The following is an 11,402-nucleotide window of genomic DNA, read 5'->3' as shown; positions in this document are numbered from 1 at the left end:
TTTAGATTCTGTTTTTTTTTAAATCAAACTTTGGATTTTTAATAAATAGTTATAAAACCGACCTTTAAGGTGCGATAAGGACGTGGGCAGCTCGCTTGTCTGGGCAGCTCGCTTATCATATACGTTATTATAATAACATTATTAATTTATAATCAGGCTGGGTTATATAATTGTGTTTTCTTAGCTTTACAAATATGGAAATCGACTTCAACGGGATAACGTCTTTAAAAGAAATTATGTAATATAATATACTTTTTAACTATATAAAAAAGTGAATTATACCCTAAATATTACTTTTATTAACGCCTTAGTATTTAAGAATAACCGAAAATATAAAAAGATAAAACCAAGCTTTATATTATTATACGAATTAAATTAGATAATTAAGGATAAAAAAAAACAGACCCCTTAAATAGTAATAATCAAAAGACCTAAGACCTTATTTAGTTTTTATTTTATTTTATATATTGTATACTTTAAAAAGCTTACCCTATACTTACTTTTATTGATTTTATATACTACATTTATAAAAAAGCTCACCCTATATAAGTATATTTCTATATGTAGTTTATATCAATATATACGTATCTTATTAAGTCAAAAATCATTATAGTACCTTATAATATATATAAAGCCTTCATTAAAAAAAGTACCCCTATAGCTTATATGTCTAGTTTTATTACTAGCTACTTATACTAAAAGTTATTTAGTATAATACCCGGGTAGATAGACGGCCGGCGATATTATTAAAGTCGGAGCTATTTGAAATTACGCTATTATAACTTTTAAACCCCCCTCGACGGAGCAATCCGCTAGGGCCGTACTATATATTACGTATTAAGAAAAACTAGGTATGTTGTGCTCTATACCTAACAACTGATTAAAGTAGTTAACCAACTCGACTAATATCTCTCTTTTATAAATAGCTCCTAAACTTCTACCATAATCCTCCTAAGTTCTAGCCGTTTATAAGGCGAGCTTTATCTACTCTAACGCATATGAAACTTAGCTTATATAAATAGCTAAATCCTATATTATATACTTCTTCTTATAAAAAATCAAAAATCTCTTATATAATCCCTTATATATAAAATATAACCTATATTAAAAAGTTTTTTAGTTTTAGAAATCATAATTCTTAGACTAATATCAGCATATTAGATCTTAATATCCGTATTAAGTTAGTTATTAATAGCGGTTGTATTATTATCTGGCTAAATTCCGTATTGCTAAAGGGTATTACGTTACTTTCTAAATATACCTATATTAACTATAATAACTAAGGTATCGAGCTAGTGAAACAGGGTACTTAATTTGAAAAAAAGTAAACTTATTAATAAATATCTTTAGAGTAATAATTTATATATTAATAGGTTTACTTAATAAGCTTATTTAGTAAATTTGTTTAGTTCAAACAGAGCTTATAAGTAATAGTAGAGATAAAAAAAAACAAAAGAATCTTTATAAGCTTTGATATAAATAATAGATATTATATAATCAAGAAGTACATTATATTATATAATTGTTTTTAAAAACGTAATTCTTTTAAGGCCGATTTAGGGAAAATTTATAACAAATAAGAACTTACGTAAATAATAATTTAAATAGAGCGAATTCTGATTAAGTATGATTCTTGAATTATTTATTAAAAAGGGTTAGAAAATAATGTAATAAACGTTCTTGATAGAAAACTCATTTACAAAGCTATAGTATTTTAAAAGAAAATAGATTATTATTGAATAAAAAAACCGGGCCGCCTTATTAAGAGCTAACTTTCTTTTTTATAAATAAGCTAGTTTTATTAAAGTTCATACCGACTTTTTATTACGTGCTTAATAAGCTTTATAATCAATAATAACTAACTATAACTAACTATCAACACTAACATAGCTCTAATTGTTATGAATAATCCTATTATAATATATAAATCGCCTTTAAGATAACTAAAAACTACTTTCTACTTCTTACTTTTTTTAATAAAACTGAATTTCTCTTTTTAATTTTTTTAAACTTCTAATTTAATTATTATAATATTAAAGTATTAATCATACTTTATAACTAATCAAGTATTTTATTAAGGCTATATTATATAAGTTTAGTTTTGATAATAGTAATATTTATAATAGCTTGTACGTTTTAGATTTTTAAATTAATAGTAATTAGTTCATACTTCTTAAGGCGATTTATTTATAAGTTGAACTCGTTGAATATAATATTAATAATATTGAATGACTAAACATATTCTTTAAAATATCCTTACAGATGAACAAACTATCAATATTTTAGTATTTTAAGTATTTTTTGAAATACATAGTTTGATAATAATAATAATAATAAACAAAAACGAAGTAATAAATATATAGTATAAGTATAAGTTGACGTATACTAGATATTAAAGCTTATATAGGTCAGTCTTATTATGAATAATAATAACGAGGGTATTTTGAGTATTATATTATCATAAATCATTATTACTGAGAAAAGTAGCGAATTAAGTTAAGTATAGGGGCTTATGAAATAGAAATACTACGCTGAATATTACTATTAGTTCGTAATTATGAGCTTTATGAAAAAGAATGTAAAAGAAGTAAAAAGAAATCAAAAAAATACTTAAATAACATAATAAGAGTATTTATTAATACTATATATTGATATTATATAACCCACATTAAGAATTGCCTGAGTAGCTAGTAAAAGTAGAAATATAAAATATGTATTAGAATTACAAAGATAAATAAAAACTATACGACTTCTAAGTCCTCTACCTATTATAATAATTTACTCAAAGCAATTATTAACAAAAGTATAGCCGTTCATATATTACCAGGTTTTTTATTTTTTGAAAAATAATTATATTTTTCAACTAAGTATTAAGTACTTTACTGCTCGATTTTTTATAGTTCCGTTAGTGCCTCCTACTCTAGGCCAACGAGCTATCATTATTTAGTATATTATATTATCATTGTATGGAATCTTATTTCTAACCGATCCGATCTAGCAAAAATACCTTCCCTTTATTCATTATAATCCTTACCGTAGTCTTATTCATTATTAATATAGTTTAGCTTTAATAATACTTAACTATAGACTACGTATTAGTTATAAATAATATTAAATACTTAGGCCCTTTATAAAGCAAGTATCTATTATTATAATATCAATAAAAAAGCTATATGGTTAATAATACCCTAATTTTAATTAAAATAAAGACTTTTGTTAATTTTGATTTATTTAAGTACGTTTTAAGGTATTTAACATACATATTATTTGATTTTAATATAATTAAAGTAAATAATAGAAGATTTTATTTTTTTTAAAGAATATAAAGAAGACATATAGGGTATTATAAAATAGGCTATATCTAGAGGTTGAGGTTGTCAATGAGCCTATTTAAATATAAGTAAATTAAGGTAATAATATAAAACTTAAGAACTATAAGTAAGTTCATCAAACCATTTATTACATATATATATATATATATATATATATATACATTATTTGTAATATTAAATAACAAAGTTATTTGGAAATAGATAATTTAAGGATTTAAGGATATAAAAACAAGAATCTACTCATTATTTGATAGCTTCTAAAGAGATCTTTTATACTTATTTTAAGGGTATTAGAGTTTTATAGATAAGGATATCTGTAATATGTTAAATACGTTATAAATAAGCCCGGTATAACATAGGCTAGAAGGTTTAAAAGCTATAGCGGCGTAACTTTAAGTAGCTCTAACTTTAATAATATCGCCGGCCGTTTACCTGCTCGGGTATTATACTATATAGTTATAATTTAGGATAAGTAACTAGTAGTACGGCTAGACCTCCTATAGGGGTGCCCTTTTTAATGAAAGCTCTGTACGTATTATAGGGTATTATTATATTTTTTTTAACTTAACAGAATACGTATATGCTAGTATATATTATCAAAAAAACTATATATAAAAGTATAACAATATAGGGTGAGCTTCTTTATATACGTGGTATGTAAAATGAAATAAAGCTAAATGAAACTAAAATAAATAGAAATAGTAATTAGTAATAGTTTAGCCCTGCTACGAGCTGGTAATAATATAATATTAGTCCTTATAATAATAAATTTAGTAAAAAAGCCTTAGCTTAAGAGACTTATTAAAATCTTTTCTACAACTCTATTAAAAAAGCTATTAATAATAACTTTAAGATTATTATTTAATAGCTAATTTTTCGTTCTATAATATTATGTATTTTATAAATAGTTTAATTAGCCCTAATAGTTAATCAGGAACTCTTTTAATATTAGTAATTAATAATAATTACTATAATATACTTTGTCTTATTATTATAAATATTAGATATAACTAACTATTTTAGAGCTCTTTAGTATCATAAAAGCCCCTATATCTATTATTGAAAAGTATTATTTATGAATAATAAGATTTATAAATTTATATGATAATTACTTAGTTGATATAAATAATCTTAATACTCTTAGTACCTTTTAACAAACTTAAATTATTAGTAACTTTAAAACTATACTATTTAGTGCCCTATTTAGGAACTAAGTTAAAAGGAAAATCTAAAAAAATAATAGTAAAAAGGGTATAATAGAGGGTCAATATACTCAAGTTATAGTAATAATGAAGGATATAAAATAAGGCTAACACTTCTCTATCTATAATAATAATATAAAAGATGTTAATAATAGTACTCAAATTACTAAAGCCTTATGAGGTTTATAATAAACCTTTTGAAAATAAACTTTAGCTAATAATAGCTTTATTATCTAATATTTAAGAAATTAGAGCTATATTAATATTAATCTTTATTTTATTAACGCAAAAAAAAATAAAACACTAAGCCTTACTAGTTAACAGTAAAATAAAAGAAGGTAACACGTAATTAATTAAATTCTAACGGTTTATAAATAAATAATTATAAGGGGGTAATTATAAAAAGTTTTAATAAATCATTAAGCGCTACAAATACCGCCTTTGCGCCCGGGGGGGGGGGGGTATAATATTATAATACCAAGTAATAGACCCCTGTATTTTAAGGTTTTTTTAATTTAGGTTTTGAATAGGGCGCTAAATAGCGTAATTTTATAATTATTAATAGTCGAGGTCTATAAAAAAGTAACGATGATATTATAATTACTTATATTAATCAAATAGTTATAATATAAAATATGAATCTTATTGTTAATAAATAATACTTTTTAATAGTGAATATAAGAGCCTTTATGATATTAGAGAATTTTGAAATAATTAGCTATATTCAATACTAGTAATACTAGGTCGAGGTACGCTATAGTAGCTATTATTAATCACTAATATAGAAAGAATTCTTTATTAGTTTCCGGGACTAGTTAAATTATAAATAAAGAATATGGTATTATAGAGCGAAAAATTAGTTCTTAAATAACAATTTAAAATTCGTTAATAATAGCTTTTTAATAAGGCTATAAGGGAAAGGAGTTTAGTAAGTCCCTTAGGCTCTTTAAGTATTCTGTAATAAAATTATTGTAATAAGGGCTATTATAATAGCATTATTAATTTATGATAAGGCTAGGCTATTATTAGCTATAGCTTTGAGTTATAATAAGAGGTTTTATAGTAATCCTATGACTATAAAATATCATTTATTAAAAGCTTATAGTACTATCAAAGTGTAATAAAAGTTCGCAATATCATATTACATTAAGTTACTATTATACCCCTTTTCGTTAGCGTAGTATTATAGCTTATCATATTATATCTATAAACTGATTACTGATAAGATCTTAATATTTAGGCTCGCTAATATCATAATAAATAAATCATAAGAGGTCCTAACAACATCTGTATAAAGGGTTCTTTATAGCTTTTTATAACTTATTTAAGTAAAAGACCGGGTAGGTTTTATTTTTTATAAATAGTTTTAGAATATATATATTACTTAAGGTAGTATTAGCAATAAACTGGAAGCTAACTTAGGGTTATTATAATATATTAGTATTTGAAGCTTTTTAACAGAATGTATTTATAAATACTTTATTATTAATTTCAAGTCGTTAGGCTATTAATAATAATCAATATATTTTTAATACTTTATTCAAATAACTTCTATATTATTTTTAATGATTTCTGAAGCCTCGTAAATATTTTAAGCTACTTATCAAGCCTTATTATTGTTAAACATCTTTTTGATTAAATTCAAGCGCTAGGTTTTAGTAATTTGATTAAGAAATGGCGGAGGTTAATAACCATATTTAACCTTATAAAGTAATAATTTCGTAATTTAATTTAGTTAAGTCATATAAATAAAGTCTATCATAAGTAGTATATTATTCTAGATATTTTGATAATAATTGACTAAGGTCTTAAATCATTAAAAAATATACTACTTTTAGATCTTAGTCTGATTATTTATTTATGAGTGATTCATTATTTATATTCATAATTGGATATTATAAAGCTTGTATAATTCTTTTTGAAAATTGAATATAAATTAAAGACCGTAGTTAGAAATAATAGTCTTAGATAGCTTAAAAATTAATAATACTTGTTCGTAGAATATTTGATTCATATCCCGTATTATAACAGTTTCATAATAGTTTCATAATAGGGTATTAAAATAGCTTTTTTATTTAGTTTATTAATTACTATATATATATTATATTATAGGTTTTTCACTTGAAAAGTATTACTATAAAGTTTATTAAATTGTATTATTATGAATAATTGAGTATAAATAGAGGTCTTAGTTTCCTCAGGGGCCTGTTATAAGGTTTTTGAAAATAGTAATACATATAATGATTCTTAATATATCAATATATATTTATTATAAAGCTAGGTTAATAATATTATTATTTAATCATTCTAATTATTTTACTGTACGCTAGGTATACAAGAAGCTTTTTTTTTATAAACTTTATAAATTTTTATAATATATAAATTATTCTTTTCAAGTGTAACGAGCTTATTATTTTTGATAAATAATCCGTTACCTCAGATTCTTTAGTACTTATAGCCTTTAATTGTTAATACTCATATTAAAGTTAATAATATTATTATTAAATTATAGTTAAACTTTAGTACTTTATTAATTAATATGTACCCCTAACGCTTATGTCTTAATATAAAGATCCTGATAGTAAACTCTAATCCTTAAGCTATGGTTTTTAATGATATATATAGCTTAGTAATTATATTTAATAATAATAATAGTAAGACCTAGGTCTAGTTAGTTTTTTTTGAAACTTATTAGGTCCTAATATGCTCTATTTTCTTTGATAATATATTAATAAATATATTTTATTTTATTTTAAATAATATCAAGTTCAAAATCAGAATTAATTAGAGTATCAGCCTATTGGGCTTATTATAAATTTAGAAAGCGTTCTATTATAGAAAAAAAGAGTTAATTAGTAATCTATAATTATATTAACTTTCCATTAGTAGCTAATTAGTTTAACATATTATTCTTTTGAATAAATGACTATTATTAGTATTTTTTTATTATATATAATACAGTTGAGTTTTATATTATTTTTAATCTTTAAATAGAACGTTCTTGAACATGATGAACAATTATTTATTTATTTAGGTACTAGTATATACTAAATCTAATATATTAATCTCTAAATATACAAATAGCTTAGGCTTAAAATCATAGTGTATAAGTACTATTATAAGGGCTAGTTTGTTACTTCAAACGTATTATTATAATTTATGTTAAATTAGAAAGGTACTTCCTTACTAGTTAGTTTTGTTAATAGCCCAGTTGAGTATTTATAATTTTTTTATAAATCGTTTATAAAAATTATAAAACTTCAAAAATAACTAGATTCTTTCTAATAATATAAGTACTTTTCAATTATGTAGTATAAACCTTTATTTTTGTTAGGCTGTATATTATCAATATTAACTATAAATCCGGACTATATCATAATTATAATATTAAGTTTATACTTTTTAATATCAGCCTATAGTCTAGTTTTTTATAAATAGTTTAGTACTTTTACAATATATTCGTAGTATCATAAGAGGTTGTTTAAAAAATTGAGATAATATATATAAATAGTAGAAAAATCATTTAAGTACTGTACTAATATATTATCTATATACCGTTAGTATATAACTAGCTTATTATAAAGGCCGAAGGGTAGTATCTTATGTTTAAATACTTTATAATAAGTATAGACTATTGTAAGGTCGATCTTTTGCGCCTGTAAAGCCGGAAAAAAACCACCACATACCCTGAGTATATACTTAATATAGTATAGTAATTTTAATATAAAAACCGCTATTTAATTTGGGATAAGTAAGCTGCCCTCTTAAGCTAGGTACTTACTAATAATAGGCTAAGTAATATACTTACGTAGTAGTGCCGGCCGGAAAGGTCGACGGTAGAGGTTAGCTATAATAATTAGTTATAATAGTCGGCCGTAAAGGTTGGAAGCGGCCTTCCTTAACTGCAGAGTTTCTAAACTTTAATAGCGACGGAGAGGTTTCTAGAGAAAGGGCTAAGAGGGCTAATATCTACTACTCGTACTATAATATAACTTTATAAACTAAGGAGTTTAAAAAAAGTATTTATAGTATTTCATATAGGAAAGATTATTTTTCATTCAATATCAAAAACCCTTTTTATAAAGAGTTATTTCAAGTAAAACACTTCAATAATAAGTATTTTTAGTCTTTTTTATTCAAAAAAGAAAGTTAACTTAATTTAGAAAAATATAATAACCGATTTATTAAAAACATTCATTTTAATGATTAGTACTTAAATTAGATAGTTATATATTTCAATAAACTTAATAAAATAATATTTAGGTTAAATTCATATATCCTTGTATAGTACTAAAATAATTGCTATATAAGATAGAACGAATATATATATATAATTAATATATAATTTATTATATTTTTAAAAATACAAACTTAAAAAGAACTAAAAGAATAAAACAAATCAGAGGGATAGTTAAAGAATAGAATATTAAGAAATTAAAAAAGCTAATTATAAAAGAATAATACAAAGTAAAAATGAAAAATAAGTTTTTATGTATAATTAGATAATTAAATAATATATATTGATTAATCTGACTTAATATATACGGATAAAGATTATACGTTATAGTAAACAGTAGTATATAAAGAAGTTTTATATTACTAAAAATAATAAATAAACTTAATTTATTATAAATATTAAAAAATACCTTATGCTAGTTATGAATAATAAAAGGGAAAAAAAGGTAATCATAATAAGAAATATATTATTTAAAGGATTATACATTTTTTCATAAATAGTAATCATTAATAAATATAATTATAATATAATATTATAAAAACGAAAACATTAATATTATCTCAAGAGTTTAATAATCACGAACAAATAACTTATGAGTAAATTATATAACTAGTTAGGTTTTATAAAATAATTCAGTTACTAAACGACTTGAAAGAAAAAGGGATTAAACAGATTTACAATAATATTGAGAAAAATAAGAATAAATATAATATATAGTTTCTTTTGAAATGATCAAAAGTAAAAGCATATCTATACTTAATATTAATAATTAAAATATTACAATAACTTTAATTTATATTTAAAAAGTACGAAATATTTATAAAGTTATTTATAAAACTCAAAGAATAGGATTATTGAAAATATAATAATAAGGATATAAAAATCGAATATTGTTATTAATCCGTAGTTGTGAGCTTTGTAAGAGGGAAAGTTGAAAAAAAGGTAGAAGAAAATTATAAAAAATAGAAATATAAAATAGCAGGGGTATTTATTAATACTATATATTAATACTATGTAAGCGATATTGAGAACTGCCCGAGCAGCTAGTAGAAATAGAAGTATAAAATAAATAAAAATCGAATTTAGAAAAGAAAACTTAACTTAAGTTTTTCTTTATATACCCTATGAATTTAAGAAAAAAAAACTATTTTAAGAAAATATATCAATAAAAAGCTTAAAAAAGAATATATTTTACCTTCAAATCCCATAGAGAGCTACCCTTATTTTTTATATTAAAGAAAAAATTAAACCTTATTATTGATTATAAAAAACTGAATAAAATATTAAAAGGAATTATCATTTTTTATTTTTTGTTATTAAGCTTAGAGATGTGTTATAAAGAGCTAACTAGTTTACTATTATAAACCTTAAAAAAGTAGCTAATTAGATTTAAATCAAAGAATAAATAAATAGACATAGTACTTGAAATAGTAATTAACTACGTATTTTAGGATTGTATTAATATTAGTATTATGATACATATTAATTATGATTTTAAAATACATAAAGAATATAATTATATAATATTTTAAAACCGTCAATCCGTGGTTGTAGACTTTGCAGGAGGGAAAGTTCAAATAAAAAAAAAACGTGGAAGAGAATCATAAGAAATAGTCTAACGAGACAGTGGGAGTATCCACTGATACTGTGTATTATTACCGTGTAACCGATATCGAGAATCGCCCGAGCAGCCAGCAAAGGTAGAATAGTAAAACAAATAATAAACAGTTAATAATTATTATTAAATATTTTTAGAATAAAGACTATCGTTATTTAGACCTAAGTATAAAGTTATAACTTTTATAAATTATGAATATTTTATCCCTTTAAGGTCCGGCTCGCTTTATCAGGAGCTGATTTCGCCCTTATAAATAAGCTAATTCAATTAGGGTTAATATTAAAGTTCTATTATATAATAAACTTTATAATTAATAATAGCTAGCTATAGTTATTAATATTAACCGAACTTAAGATACTAATTACCTCATTATAATATATTAATTATTTTTTGAATAATCAAAAACTACTTTTAATTTTTTCCCTTTTTAATAACTTTAAATTTTAATTATATAATATACGTAATATACCCTAAATATGTACTTAACATAATATAAAACTTTTAATATAAACCCGTTATTTAATTTAAAATAAGTAAGCTACCCTTTATATAGTAGTACTAGCTAAGAAGGTTAATAATAAAAGTCGGTTATAAAAGTTAGAAGTAGCTTAATAAAAAAATTATTTACCCTTAACTATAACTAGAGGTTCTAAATTTTAATAATAACGTAGAGGTTTTCAGAGAAAGGGCTAAAAAGGCTAATATTTATAAAGCTTATAAAGATTCTTCTTATCCTTATTATTTCTAATATTATTTATTAACTACTCTCCATTCAAACTAAATCAATTTACTAAATAAACTTGTCAAATAAACCTATCAAATAAACCTATCAATATATAAACTATTATTTAAGTAACTAGTTAAATAACTAGTTAAGAAGTTAGTCAATTAAAAGATTACCTTAATAAGAACCTCTCAATATATAGTTAATAAATAGCGGGCTAGAACTAAACATACTTATTAATAAGTCTACCCCTCTCGAGCTAGGCACCCTCTTTAACTAGCTCAACGCC

The 11,402-nt window shown here is 22.5% G+C and overlaps 1 protein-coding gene across 1 annotated transcript; it reads right to left on the bottom strand.

Annotated features, from left to right (window-relative positions):
- Positions 1-10,265: 10,265 nt before the first annotated feature.
- CABS01_16524 (uncharacterized protein) lies at positions 10,266-10,499 on the bottom strand (the record flags this gene model as incomplete). Its single annotated transcript, XM_060549854.1, has 1 exon — positions 10,266-10,499. A coding segment is annotated over one exon (234 nt), but the record flags the coding sequence as incomplete, so codon positions are not given.
- Between the last annotated feature and the right edge of the window lie 903 nt (positions 10,500-11,402).

The sequence above is a fragment of the Colletotrichum abscissum genome (genome assembly GCF_030869225.1).
Source record: "Colletotrichum abscissum strain IMI 504890 chromosome Unknown Scaffold_106.1, whole genome shotgun sequence".
NCBI classification, from domain to species: Eukaryota; Fungi; Ascomycota; class Sordariomycetes; order Glomerellales; family Glomerellaceae; genus Colletotrichum; species Colletotrichum abscissum.
Note: the sequence above shows the minus strand (reverse complement) of the source record. Positions and strands in the feature narration are given on the sequence as shown.